General features: G+C 39.1%; 1 protein-coding gene across 12 annotated transcripts in view; it reads right to left on the bottom strand.

The window, feature by feature from the left end:
• Positions 1-13,938, bottom strand: part of LOC133733223 (putative disease resistance RPP13-like protein 1) — a 59,152-nt gene that overhangs the window by 44,756 nt on the left and 458 nt on the right. For 7 of the 12 annotated variants that reach the window (XR_009857567.1, XR_009857569.1, XR_009857572.1 and 4 more), the window contains exons 2-4: positions 10,644-13,919; positions 10,436-10,496; positions 9,980-10,051 (exon numbers count right to left, since the gene is read on the bottom strand). Coding sequence is in view for 2 of the 12 variants with exons in the window: in XM_062160850.1 (XP_062016834.1) it covers positions 10,479-10,496; positions 10,644-13,913 (3,288 nt within the window). In the remaining 10 variants the exon portion in view is untranslated. Of the gene's footprint in view, positions 1-9,475; positions 9,808-9,979; positions 10,052-10,149; positions 10,225-10,435; positions 10,497-10,643; positions 13,920-13,938 lie in introns of those variants that run through there. The other 5 variants (XR_009857566.1, XR_009857574.1, XR_009857573.1 and 2 more) reach the window with 5 other exon arrangements.

Raw genomic sequence — 13,938 nt, 5'->3', positions numbered from 1 at the left:
AACATAATTTCAAAGGGTGACAAAGCCTAGAAACATGCTTCTAAGGACCAATAAATTCGGATTTAAAGCATACACAATGGAAATTGCATTTATTAAAAGTAAAGCATCAACATTTATACAAGATGAGTTAGGGCTTCACAACCCTAACTCCCAAAATTGAACTACTCACTACCCATACTCAAATACATCATCCAATACATAAGAAATTAAGAGAAATGATAGAGGAGAGAGGGAACACAAATTAAGCTCACAATTTGCTATAGGCAAACATGAACCCAACTTGTTATTAAGCCCCCACTCTTTACCAAAGCCAAAATCCCTTGTGGTGATGAAACCTTGATGATGTGAAATGAAAGCCCCTTAATTGCTCCTTCTAATTTTGAGAGAAAATGATAAGAGATTTAAAAATGGAGGAGAGAGAGTATGAGAGAGAAGATGGAAAATGGAGGAGAGGTCTCTAAATTCGGCCAAAAGGCCTAGGGTGTAGAAAAATGGGTCTTAAGCTTGTGCAATGTGTGTGCAAAGGTGTTTAAATACCCCCTTGGGTTCTAGGGTCAAGATTGGACTTGTACCCTAGATCCAATGGCTCAAAAACAAGTAGAAAATGGGTAAAAAGAAAAGACTAAAACAACCTAATAAAAATGTAGAGAATTAGAAGTGTAGAAAACATTTTGGAAAATATAAAGAAAATAGGAGGGCAAAAGTGTAAGTGAGTGTGTGCCTAGTGTGAACACAAATAAATATCTCCATCCACATGTGTGATGTGTGTGAGGTGTGTGGTCCACTAATTATTATTGTTATTACATCAATTTTGAATTTGAAATTTGAATACAATGATGTAATACAAATGAGCTTGGGTCTTCACTTGTGTGCTTCTTTGGTCTTGGGTCTCGGACTTCTTGCTATTGGGCCAAGTTGACTTGGTTGACCCGATGGTCAATCAGTTGACTTTTCGTCCTTTTGTCGAAAACCCCATTTTGCTCCAATTTAGCACAACTTCTTCTGAAATCCACAACTCCACTTATTTACTACAATATAAATAAAAATAGATTAATTACATAATAATTACTTTGGAGATTAGCTTAATTCTAGTGTTTAGAACGTAATTACGCGCATAAAAATGCATGTAATCACGGTTATACCACATCCGTCCGGATTGCTTCAATCCATATAGTGAGCGTTTCAATCTTATTGCAAACGAGCTCCGTGGTTTAGAGCCACTTGATTTGGGTAACTGAAGTCCATTTGGGACCTTCATGTATATCTTTGTATCTAGATCCCCATATAGATACGCAGTAACCACATCCATAAGCTGCATGTTCAGTTTTTCGGAAACTACCAAACTGACAAGGTAGCGGAACGTGATAACGTCCATTACGGGAGAGTAGGTCTCCTCGTAGTCGATTCCAGGGCGTTGTGAGAAGCCTTGCGCCACAAGGCGAGCTTTGTACCTTACAATCTCGTTTCTCTCATTACGCTTTCTAACGAATACCCATTTATGACCAACTGGTTTGGTGTTGGGTGGTATTGGCACAATCGGCCCAAATACCTTTCTCTTCGCTAGAGAATCAAGTTCTACCTGGATCGCATCTTTCCATTTTGGCCAATCAGCTCTACGTTGGCATTCATCAACGGAGCGTGGTTCGATGTCATCGATCTCAATAATCTCACGCGCTACTGAATACACGAATACATCATCAATGATGATGGAGTTTCTTTCCCAAGTCCCATGTACACTAGTGTAATTTATAGAGATCTCTACGTTCTCAGGGATAGGTTCTGACATTGAGGCGTCCCCCAAAGATGTCTCTTAGACATAACCATAATCCGAAACATTCTCATGGGACTGATTTTGAGTATCGATGATCAAAGGATTTGTTTGTGCCTCATTCGCTCTCTTTCTAGGGCGAGTATCCTTCGAACCAATCGGTCTACCGCGCTTTCTTGCGGGACCTGCGGCCATAGACGCCACATCACTGTCATTCTGGGCAGTGGCGCCATCTCCTGGTGTCACGGGAGTGGCGTTACGTCCAGTGTTTGGGACGTCAATCCTTGCAGGCATGTTTGCAGCAGGTATATGTGATCTCGTCACTTTAGCAACATCAGAAAACGCATCAAGTAGAGTATCTGCTACGTTCTGGAGCTCGATTATTCTTCGCACTTCAAGTTTGGACTGTGCGGTACAGGGATCGAGATGAGATATAGTGGGGACAGACCAGGACAATTCCTGTCGTTCCTGTTGAACATCTGTGTTCTTATCTCCCCCTAACGACGGGAAGACTGTCTCATCAAAGTGACAATCCGCAAATCTAGTGGTAAAGAGATCGCCTGTCAAGGGTTGAAGGTAGCGGACGATAGTCAGAGATTCATATCCAACATAGATGCCCATTCGTCTCTGTGGACCCATCTTAGTACGTTGTGGCGGCGTAATAGGCACATAAATGGCACACCCAAAAATGCGTAAGTGCCAGATATCAGGCTCGTACCCAGTCACTAGCTGTAACACAGAATAAGGTTGGGTGGCAGTAGGTCGTAGACGAATTAGCGTTGCTGCGTGCAATATTGCATATCCCCAAGCGGAAACAGGGAGATTGGTGCGCATAACCAATGTCCGTGCTATCATTTGTAGTCGTTTGATAGTGGCTTCCGCGAGACCATTTTGGGTATGGACATGGGAAACTGGATGCTCTACATCAATCCTCAGTGACATGCAATAGTCATCGAACGTTTTCGATGTAAACTCCCCAGCATTATCAAGTCGAATTGACTTAATTGGGTGGTCTGGGTAGTGAGCCCGTAGACGGATAATCTGGGCTAGGAGTTTAGCATAAGCAGCATTTCAAGTGGACAACAGCGTGACATGTGACCAGCGTGTCGACGCATCAACCAATACCATAAAGTATTTACAAGGTCCGCATGATGGTTGAATTGGTCCACAAATATCCCCTTGGATTCTCTGTAAGAACGGAATGAGTATTTTGGGATCCTTTGCGTATGACGGTCTCGGTCCTAATTTCCCTAAGGAACAGGCTTTGCAAAATGAGCGAGGGGCCTTAGAAGCAACCAATGAGGATTTTGGTTGGGCCTGAGCGTCTAAGTCGCTATTAGAAGCAAAATTTGTGACTACATCCATGGCGCCATTGCCATGGGTGATGCCTTTGTTGGCGTTGTCAAGGAGGACATGGGCAGCCCTAGGCCTGCGGTGGACGGCGGCGGCACCAGAGGCGGCGGTCACACTAAGTCCGGGAATCAATCTTTGATTCGTGCTTCTTTTCGCTCAAAAGAATGGATGTCTGTGTGAAGTTTTTAGTATACATATCATCATGTCACGACCATGATGTCCTAGTCGGTCATGCCAAAGCCAAAATGTGTCAGAATCCAAAAGATATTCTCTTATGACGTTATTGGACTCAATAGGTCGAATGGTAGTGACATAAAGTCCACTAGATTGACACATAAGCTTCTCTAAGATGCGCTTTCGTCCACAGTCATTAGAGGTAATGCAAAGGAACTCTTTTCCGTTCTCAGTATGCGTTTCCGCATGGAATCCGTTGGCTCAGATATCTTTAAAGCTCAATAAGGTTCGATTTGCCTTAGGAGCGTAGAGAGCTTCTGTGACATTAATTAAGGTGCCATTTGGCAAAAGGAATTGGGTCATTCCATGTCCTTGAACTAATCCTGATGGCCCAGCCATCGTAGTCACAGAGGAATATGTAAGCAACATCTCCAAGAATAATTGCCTATGGCGGAGAGTGGTGTGCGTAGTTTCACTATCCGCAAGACATTGCAATTCTCCAGAATCCATTCCTAAAAGAAAAGGCTCGTAATTAAAAAAAGGAGTCATAAAGAAAAGAACTCAACTTTTATTAATAAGCCAACGGAATTACATCATTGTCTCTTTCACTAGAGAAAATCTAATCCAAAAACTAGCTAATGCAAAACAATGGTAGTCGTCAACTTCTTTCGGTAGCTCCAAAGTAAATGTGACCAGGTGAGTAGAGAGATGTCGGTGGAGCAAGGCTCGCTTAAGTACCACTTATCTCAAAACCTTCCTAGACATCACACTTATTTTGGGTACTGAGCCTACTTTGAAGAAAAACTAAACCATTGGCATTTACTACAAAAATAATATGGCAATTGCCTACATCTCTTGGAAAATAAAAAGACTTAATCAAAATCGCCAGTTTCTGGATCTTGACCCTTGAAGTCTTCCACCTAGGCCTGGCAACGTGCGGGTATAGTGCGGGTACGGTGCGGGTTCTTAACGGGCCGACCCGGTAAAAACCAGTTAAGTTAACGGGTTTCGCGGGCTAAACCCGGCAGGTTTGCGGGTTATCCGTTGGAACCCGTTAAAACCCGTTAACATATTTTTTTTATAATTTTTTTTAAAAATTTTTTTTGTACATTTGTAGCATCTTGTGTGGTTAACCCGGCGGGTTTGCGGGTTCTCCTTGTACATTTGTTGTAGCATCTTCTTCTCTTTCCTCCACAGATATAAATTGGGACTCATCATTTAAACTCATCTACAAAAAAAGAAACGAAAGTGACTTCTTAACAAGGTAGCAGGCAGAAACATAAGCAAGACATAACTATATAAGTGGTTAGACAATAGCACTTATATAAAATTCAATAAAAGAGTATGTTTTAGACAATAGCACAGCTAAATGATTTTGATGTCAGAACCAAAAAAAGGTGATACAAACAACCCCATTCAGAATAGAGAAGCATAAAATTTATGTTTCCAGATGCAAGTAAAAAATTCAATAAAAAGTATAATTCAAATCTACCTTTTCAAATGAAACAAAAACTTCAACCAATCTCATAAACTCATCTGGATCCATCAGTTTTTAGTTCTTCATATAAACAACAAAAACATGCTACAACCATATTCAAATTCCATCTCTTTGTCAACTGGCATGGGTGTTCAATTAACTAAACATGCAGCAACAAAATTCAAATTGCAGAAGATTATAAATTTCAAATTACACAAAAGCTATTAGACATAAACATTTGTACTCGGCGGCCGAAGCTTATATTAATTAGTGAAATGACCGACTAGGAGCTACATTTGATCATAATCCCACTTCATACACCTATATTAGCAAGCCATAAACATACTCGCATCAATTTACACTAGAAAATTCGAAAACTTTAGCAATGATCTTCGATCAAATTCACTCAAAGATTCAAACTTTTCAATCACCAAAAAGAGAGTTAGAGTAGAGTAGAGTGAGAGCTCACCAAAAACCCAGAAATCTATCACAACAAAAATTCCATCATTCAAACCCAGAACACACTCAGATTTCAGATTATAAAAAATGCAATACCCAGATACAAAAACTGCAAGGAATCGAAGAAAACCCAAAGCAAAAGACAGATCCAATACCTTGAGAAATTCGGCGCGCAGAGAGAGATGAGAGAGAGAGAGAGAGTTGGGATTTGGGTGACGGAAATGAATGGGAGGCTGCTGTGCTCAGATTCAGCCTGAATCATTCAGGCTTCAGGGTTACGTTCCAGAGAGAGAGTTGCGTGGTTGCTGAATGACGGAAATGGTCGAAGTGGGTTTGTTTGGAAGTAAACGGGTTCCAATGGGTTCCAGTGGGTTTAGCACGCAAGGCCCGTTAATTTACGGGCTTTTTGCGTGCGGGCTTTCTTAGCACAAATTTAATAAATGGGCGGGTTAGTGCGGGCGGGTTTGCGGGTCACGGGCTCAAATGCCAGGCCTACTTCCACCCTTAGATCGAGATCGCCATCTTGATCTTCTTGTTCCATGTAATGTGCCTCCCTTGCTTCACGATACATCTTGTATGCGTTTGCAACATTCTGGGATGCCTTACACTTCCTTGCGCAATGTCCGGGTAGTCCACACCTAAGACAAGCATCATTATAGTCAGGTAGATGAGCAGATATAGCAAATCATGTCTAAGAGCTGATTATGACATCTGCTCTCAACTGCTCTCAACTGCTTGTAGAAAGTGTGACCTGTTTCCCTTGGAGTCTTTTCATATTTATTGACCATTTTGAACATAAAACTTCCTAACTCCTTAACTCTCTAATATAGTTTATCCTCAGATTAATTTTCTTTCTCATACAATTAGCATCCCCTTATACATTTCCTGCTCAGGCTCTTCGAAAGTAATCAACTCATTGGCAGCATCCCTTCCAGCCTTGGACTTGTAAAGTCTTTGGAGGTTGTGTGAGTATCAATTCCACAAATTCTCTAATACATTATGTGGATTCTATTTTTTTGTTCTATTGTTCTCTGAATCAAGTTCTTTTAATAAAGTATAACTGTCTGATTAATTACAGGCGAATTTGATAGAAACATGTTAACTGGGCCTATTCCTCTGAGCCTCTACAGTCTTACAAATGTCTCTCCGCTGTGAGTAGATTAAAACCTTGCCAGATATTACTTTATACTGTTTCAGGAGAATTGTTACCGTTCAGTATGAAGAACCTTATAGAGGCCTCTGGTGATCATATTCTTAGATTCTTGTCTAATAACAAGCTAAGCGGCCCTGCTTCCGACCTTACTGGCATGAACCTTCTCCATTATGTGTAAGTTACAAATAATGGAGAAGGTCCATGCCAGTTATGTTACTTTAGTAAACATTTTTATGTTACATTTTCAACAATATGTTTCCTAGTAATGCTCGATTCATCCATGGCTACACATTTGTCAAGTTTCATGGATTTTCAGGGACTCAAGTCTCTCATTTCAATAATGTACTGTTAAATGTTAAAAACAAAATTGAAAGTAAAATATTCCCTTATGTATCAGAATGTGTATTCATAGTCTAATACTCTTAAACTAGTATCAAATTTTGACAACTTTTTATTTAAAATTTATGCCAGGATTCTCTACGTTATGTCTTCGTTGTGGACCACATCAGAGTGTTTTCATAGATGAAGCAGTGATTGAAAGAATGTAGTTGCAGGTGGCTCTAGTACTTTCAGCACCAACTTCATTGTCGCCTCTTGGTATTTTTCTTTTTAATTTTTTTGTTTCTTTTTGTCTTTACCCCCCTGTTTTTTTTCATTGACGCTTAGTTATTTTATTATTTTCAATTTTTGACAGGTTCCCTGGTTGATTCGGTTACTATCCAGTTTAGAGCCTCTGAATCATCACTTCTTGAAAAGTTCTAGTTACAGTTCTGAGCTAAGCATTCTCTATGCAGATCTTCTTTTCTGAAGTTTTCTTAGGTACGTTATTTAGACTTGTATGCCTTGGTTCTAATTTGGACTTGACTATGTGTCTCTATGACTAATTTAGTTTGGTTTTTTTATCTTCGAATTCCTAAAATCAAGGAAATTGCCGGTATCGAATCACCATATCTATTTTAGTCATACGTTTTAAGACAAGAATTCTTTATATGCACACCATCTGTTTGTGGAAATGCATGCTTCATTATCTTTCTAAATTTGATGTAGGATGACCAAATTATTGAGTTTGTAACTTATTGGTTACTTGGAAAGTGTAATTGTTTTGCTGTTTCTTTCTCGCCTAAAACCATTCAGTAATCCAATTAATAAAAAGATAGTGCAGTCTGGCTTGCATTGTTATATAGTTTAGGTTGATTTTACTCATTGGAAAGTCTCTGGAACCTCCAGTGTATAGACCCATGTATAGCACATGTATAATGTATTCCGATCGTCGAATCATGGTTCTTTATGTCTTCCTCATTCTATAAAATCGCTGTTTGAATCTGGGTCAGAAAAATGTTTTTTGTTTTTTATTTTATATTTTTCTATTTTTTTATTTTTTTATTTTATTTTTATAAAAGCATCTTTAGCAGACTCTTTATTTTGGCTCCTTAGCTATTTTGGAGAGCATGTTTAGCTTTTTATCTATTTTAGCAGCTGCACCAGACTCCTAAGTGACTCTCTATTATAACTTTTAGCTATCTCGCTCCTCAATATAGATAGCGATATGAGACTCTTTATAATTTAAAACATTCATTTTAAGTTATTTTATGTAATTTATAAATACATTTAAATTATTTAATCTTCATTTAAAAAATAATATAAATTTAAAATTAGCTAAAATAGAGAGCATTGATGCAGACGTAATTCTAAAATGGCTAGGTAAAATAACTTTTTAGCTACTTTAGCTAAAATTTGACTCAAAAATGGCTAGCATTGCTAAAGATGCTCTTAGTGGAGTAGATCAAGACGGTGAGATCTAAGAGACTTTATAGGAACGCTTAGAAACCCAGTACACAGATAACAAAAATTATATGGATTGATTATATGTAAAGTAGTTCATAGGATACTTGAGCTTAGCATACGGATAACATATATTGGTTTGAATAATTTCCATCCTGCTGGATAAGGTTAGCTACTTGAGCAACCTTTCTTTTCTTCGGAACTTATGCATTGGTGATTATTTGATCAAATGTGAGTTTTATGCTGCTGAACATAATTCATCTCCTTCAGGTTTCAGGTGTTGAATTAGTAGTCATTTCACTGGACCGGGCAGTACCTTCTTACAAAATCTTTTATTTTAATTTACAGGATTCCCTTCTCTCATAATTGGCAGGGCAATGTGTGCTGCTGTATATAGGCTGTCGTCTTCTAATAAAAGAAAACTTCACAAACAGGATGTGTACAAAGAATTTCCTGGTAATCCTCGATCCATCCATGGCTGCACATTGCTCAACTTTGATGGATTATAACTTATAAGTGTCATTATATATCATCCTGAGACAGATGCATACTCATGAATGTTAAAAATACCAAAAACATTCCCTTTTGTGTACATCAAACTGCGTGTTCATAGTCCTCTACTCCTTAGCATCAAATTTGACAGCTTTTTGCAGTCAAAGTTAGAGCGCGAGTTAGAGTAGGATTCTTTTTTTTTTTTTTTTTTGAAAGAAGAGTAGGATTCTTTTCATTGAAGTATTGTGAACCGAGTTAGATTGAGAAATGAGGAATGCTAGCAACCTTCCCCTCCAACCTTTTCCTTTCTACCTTCCCCATTCTTTGCATGCCATGTGTATTCCACTATCTAAAAAATTCAAATAATTAATACAATTAAAAGACAAGTTTTCACTTCCCCTCTTTATCCTTATTTAATTTCACATGCATTTAATTAAGTAATTAATTTTAGTTTCTCAACTTTTTTCTTTTCTTTTGTGAATCCTTTTTATTTGCAATTTATATTACTCTTGTGGGCTTACGTACGTATTTACATAAGAAATACATACATATATATATTTAACAACATACTTCAAATTTTTTCCCAAAAAAAAAACGTTTGCAGCTGCCATGTCAGTGAGCTTTACCATTTATTTTTTGTTTTTTGTGGGTTTTATATAAAAAAAGATGTCAAAAAAAAAGAAGACTCAGTATTATGGAACATGACCAAACAAATGAAAGAAAAATTTTTGTTGAAAAACTTAGGAAATATAAGAAATGAAAAAAAGTTAACACAACTAATATAGTGAACTACTGAACTTATGTGATTATGTTATTGGTTTTGAGATTGTGTAGGGAAGCAAACTTTTGTGCTTGTTAATTGATTGCTGGCTTGCTGCAAGTGGAATGGATATTTTACTGTGCTGCAATATGCTTGTAGAGGAGAAAAACTGAAGCAGTAATGAATTTGTGAAACAATGTTCAAATCTTCAACTTTTTTCCTTTTTCTATATGCATTTCAAGACTCCAAGACTCCAAGGGAAACAGGTCACACTTTCTACAAATAGTTGGCATAATGCAGATGTCATAAGATTTGCTACACGGACCATAAATTCCGCTCTCAACTGCTTCTTATAAACTCCAAGGCTTTGATGGAATTGTGCCTGAGAGCTGTGGTTTCATAAACGAAAAGAGCACAATGAGCACCAAACATTTGAAAATTTCAGATAGATGAGCAGATATAGCAAATCATGTCATTTACAGCATCCAAGATAACATCCATAAGAATGTTCATCTTTCAGCTGAGCAGTAAAACATTTATGAAGGAATATAAAATTCTTACAGAGATATTAGCTCCTGTAGGGACCCTATAGTAGGAGGGATGAGACTAGAGAAGCTGCAACCAACCAGGACTCTGCAATGGACCCACGCAAGCAATTTTATGAGAAGATTTTACAATGGCAATATTGCAGTTTTAAAAGTTGGTCTCCAAGTAAAATAGTATTTCCCTACATGTTAGATAGCTTCTTCAAACTCCCAATTTCTGCTGGGAGTGGTCCTGTCAGGCCCTTGTTGTAAAATAGATTCCTAGATGAAGAGACTCGTGAAAGAAGAACTAGAATACTTATTGGAAATTACTCAAGATTTTGCTCTATCTAGTTATAAAACTTGGTAGAAAATGAGTTCTTCTATCATTTATGATGATACAAGTAACATTGCAAGTTCATCAAGCCTTGAGAGTGTGTAGCAAATCTTATGACATCTGCATTATGCCAACTAACAAATACTTTTGACTCACCGGGAAGTTTCTATCTCAGCAGTGGAATCATCTGATTAGGTAATTACAAAGCACCTGGAGCCTATACAAGTATTCAAATGTAGAGGTCAAAACTCAAAACAATGATATTGTATAGAAAGGAACAAATGCATTGAGAAACAGAGGTAATTGGTTAATCATAGAGTTTATAAGAAGCAGTTGAGAGCGGAATTTACTAACTAAACCGTACCAGAACAGAGAATTGGATAATTACCATTGCACGTCGTATAACTATGTGATTGATTCGAATGGTCTTGATGTGAGCAATCTTGGTCCAATCTTCCCCTGTCTCTCTCTGGCAACGTTGTTCTAGTAAAGGACAATCATAGATGTCCAGATAATTAATAGAAGTGGGTAGCCCTTCATCTGGCAAGCACCGGAGTTCTGGGCAATTGCGAATTTCCAACAGTTTAAGAGAGGTGAGTTGCCTAAACCCCTTGCCGTCCAGCTTCGAAATACTGTTGATCTGGAGTCGTGAGAGAGTGGTGGGCAGCAGCCCCTCGTCTGGAAATGAATCTACAACTTGTTCACATCCCTCAAAGTGGACGCTCAAGAATTTAAGAGAGGTGAGTGTTGGTAGACCCCACTGCATACGGTTTCCAATGACGAGTTTCTTGCAACGCAGGATGCGCAAGACTTCCAACTTAGACGGCAATCCCCCTTCGGGAAATGATTCCAATTCTGGACAATCAGATAGTTCCAAGTAGCTGAGAGATGGGAGAAGGTTGTGCATGTGTTGCGGCAATGACCTCAGTTTCGGACATGTTTCGACTTTTAAGATCATCAAGTTGGGCGCATCCAGCCCTCCATCGCGAAAACCAACAAAACTTGTGCAATAAAATATTGAAAGTTTGACTAGGGCGAGGAGTGAAGGGGAATCAAGAGATTCTACATTAACATACTTCAATTTGAGTATTTCAAGCTTTGGGAAGCAGGCTAACATGAATGTCCCGGTTACCTCGGGACAAGACCTCAGACTAAGCTTACGAAGATTAGGAGAAGGCTTAGAACCCACAGTCACCGCTCCATTAAATCCTTCAATCTCAAGCTCTTGGAGGGAGGGTAGCTGCTCAACTGATAGCAACGACCAACAATTTCCACAATCCAGAAGTTGAAGGCGAACCAGATTAGATAAACTAGAATGATCTTCCAACCAACCTGGAAATCTTGTGCCCCCATAAGATTGAATGGTGAGTTCTTTTAGGTTTGTATGAGGTTGGAGGTTCTCCAGCAGATCTCTCTCTTTTTGTCTATCGACGTCTGTGTCACCAGACTTGCCTCCCCATTCCAAAACTAATTCATCCAGATGCTTCTTCTTTCTCATAATGGCATCTGTGACATGCACACTATTACGAAGCCCCGAGATACAGAGTGTTCCGCGCAACTGCTGAAGCTCTTTAATCTCGACAATGTTATCACCAGTGCACTTGTCTAGGGCAAACTGACCTCTTAATGTTTGGAGATCTTTCATTTTACCCATCCTTGGGGGCATCTTTTTTATCTTTGTGTGTCTAATATCAAGATGCCGCAAGTTTATTAATCTGCCCAAATCAGTTGGCAACTCAACTAGAGATTCACAACCCAACAACAATAAAGTCTGTAAATTATATAAAGTACACATTTCATCAGGTAACTTTTTAATTGATGTGCCAGACAAGTCCAAGTGCCTTAGATGCTTCAACTTGCTAATTGAACTAGGGAGCTCACCAATATTGTACCCTAATAATTTGAGCACTCTTAAACCCGTGAGTTTCAAGAGTATACCATTATCTAAGTCAGGACCTCTGGAGCATTGGAAGGATATCGAATCTGGTACAAGAAAGGTCCGCAGATACTTGGCTTCATAAAAACTGTCCCATTGATTAAAACCGGGGGTCACACAAAAAAAGTGGCGACTCTTGCTTTTGTTGTCCAGCACTGAGTCATTGTCCTCCAACCTAACACAAAACTCTCCGGAGACAAAGTTTGCCAAGTCATGAATGAGGTCATGCATTGTGAAGTGCTGATATAGTACACGTTGAAAAAACGACCTTGACACTAGATCATCAAAGTAGTTCCCTCCGACTTCCTCAAATGTAGTCTTCGATTTCGACGGTAAGAGATCTTCAGCCATCCACAACAAAACCAGATCTGGTTTGTGAAACATATGATCTTGAGGAAATATGGAACAGTACGCAAAACAGCGCTTCAGATGTGGAGGTAGATAATGGTAGCTCAACCATAGAGCTGGCAAAATGCCATTCTTTTTATCTTGCAACTCCCATATGTCATTGTTCAATACTTCTTCCCATCTCTCAATATTTGGTTCAGAACATAAAAGACCCCCAAGTGATTTTGCAGCTAAAGGGAGTCCTCTACACTTTAGAGCAATCTGTTTTCCAATCACTTCAAGCAACGGATCTGCAGTGGCACCTGCATTCTTGAAGGCATGTTTTGAGAACAACGACCAGCAATTTTCCTCAGATAGTTGCATTAGATGTTGACTTTGAAGGGTACCTATAATACCTGCAACATCTTCATGACGTGTTGTGACAATAATCTTACTTCCATGACCTCCACCCTCAAAGGGTCGGCTTAAGAGATCCCACTCGTCATTAGTCACAGTCCAAACATCATCAAGAACAAAGAGAAATTTCTTCCCTGACAACGCCTTCTTTAGTTTAACTTGAAGCATGTTTAGGTCTGTGATGGTACAAGTTTGTGAAGTGACCGCCCCGTAAATTGTCTGTGTTATTTTGATAACATCAAATTCTTCTGAAACACAAGACCATGATTGATGGTCAAAATGTTGCTCGACTCTGTCATTGTTGTAGACGAGTTGAGCAAGAGTGGTCTTTCCAAGCCCACCCATGCCCACAATTGGAAGCACATCTATCTTATTTCCAGTCATACCATCCGCTAACAATAATTTGATAATGGCCTCCTTTTCTTCATCCCTTCCATATACACTACACTCTTCTACCAAAGAAGTTGTAGGCAGTCTTCCTTGTGGTCTGTCCTTAACTCCTTCTTTCAAATCTAGCACATCTTTTTCGTTGGCAATAAGTTCTAATCTGTCAAGAATGTCCAGTATCCTGGGTTCCAGACTTTTGTCAAGTTCATGAATGGAAATAGAACTAAACTTGAGTACCTGATTTGTGCTGCTGCTTCCAGAATCTTCTTGTTCCATCTTGCAACGCAGAGCTTCAGTCTTGATTTCATCCAACAGGTCATCGGTATGATAGAGAACATCTTTAAGCTCATTAAGCCAATCCCTGACTCTAGAGTTTCTGAGTTGCTTCTCCTCTGCATCATCGAGCAACTGATTAACAGACAACAACTTAATCTTCAACTTGTGGAGCAGCCCAGCGGTGGTCTTCTTTCCTCGGATGAAGTCAGCAACCGGACGGGAAGCCATCCTATCAAACAGAACAGCAAGTGCAGAAGAGAGAAAAGCTCCACCCACAACTTCCAGAGCCATGATTTCCTGATTAGACAGAAAAGCA

The sequence above is a fragment of the Rosa rugosa genome, chromosome 2 (genome assembly GCF_958449725.1).
Source record: "Rosa rugosa chromosome 2, drRosRugo1.1, whole genome shotgun sequence".
Classification (NCBI taxonomy): domain Eukaryota; kingdom Viridiplantae; phylum Streptophyta; class Magnoliopsida; order Rosales; family Rosaceae; genus Rosa; species Rosa rugosa.
Note: the sequence above shows the minus strand (reverse complement) of the source record. Positions and strands in the feature narration are given on the sequence as shown.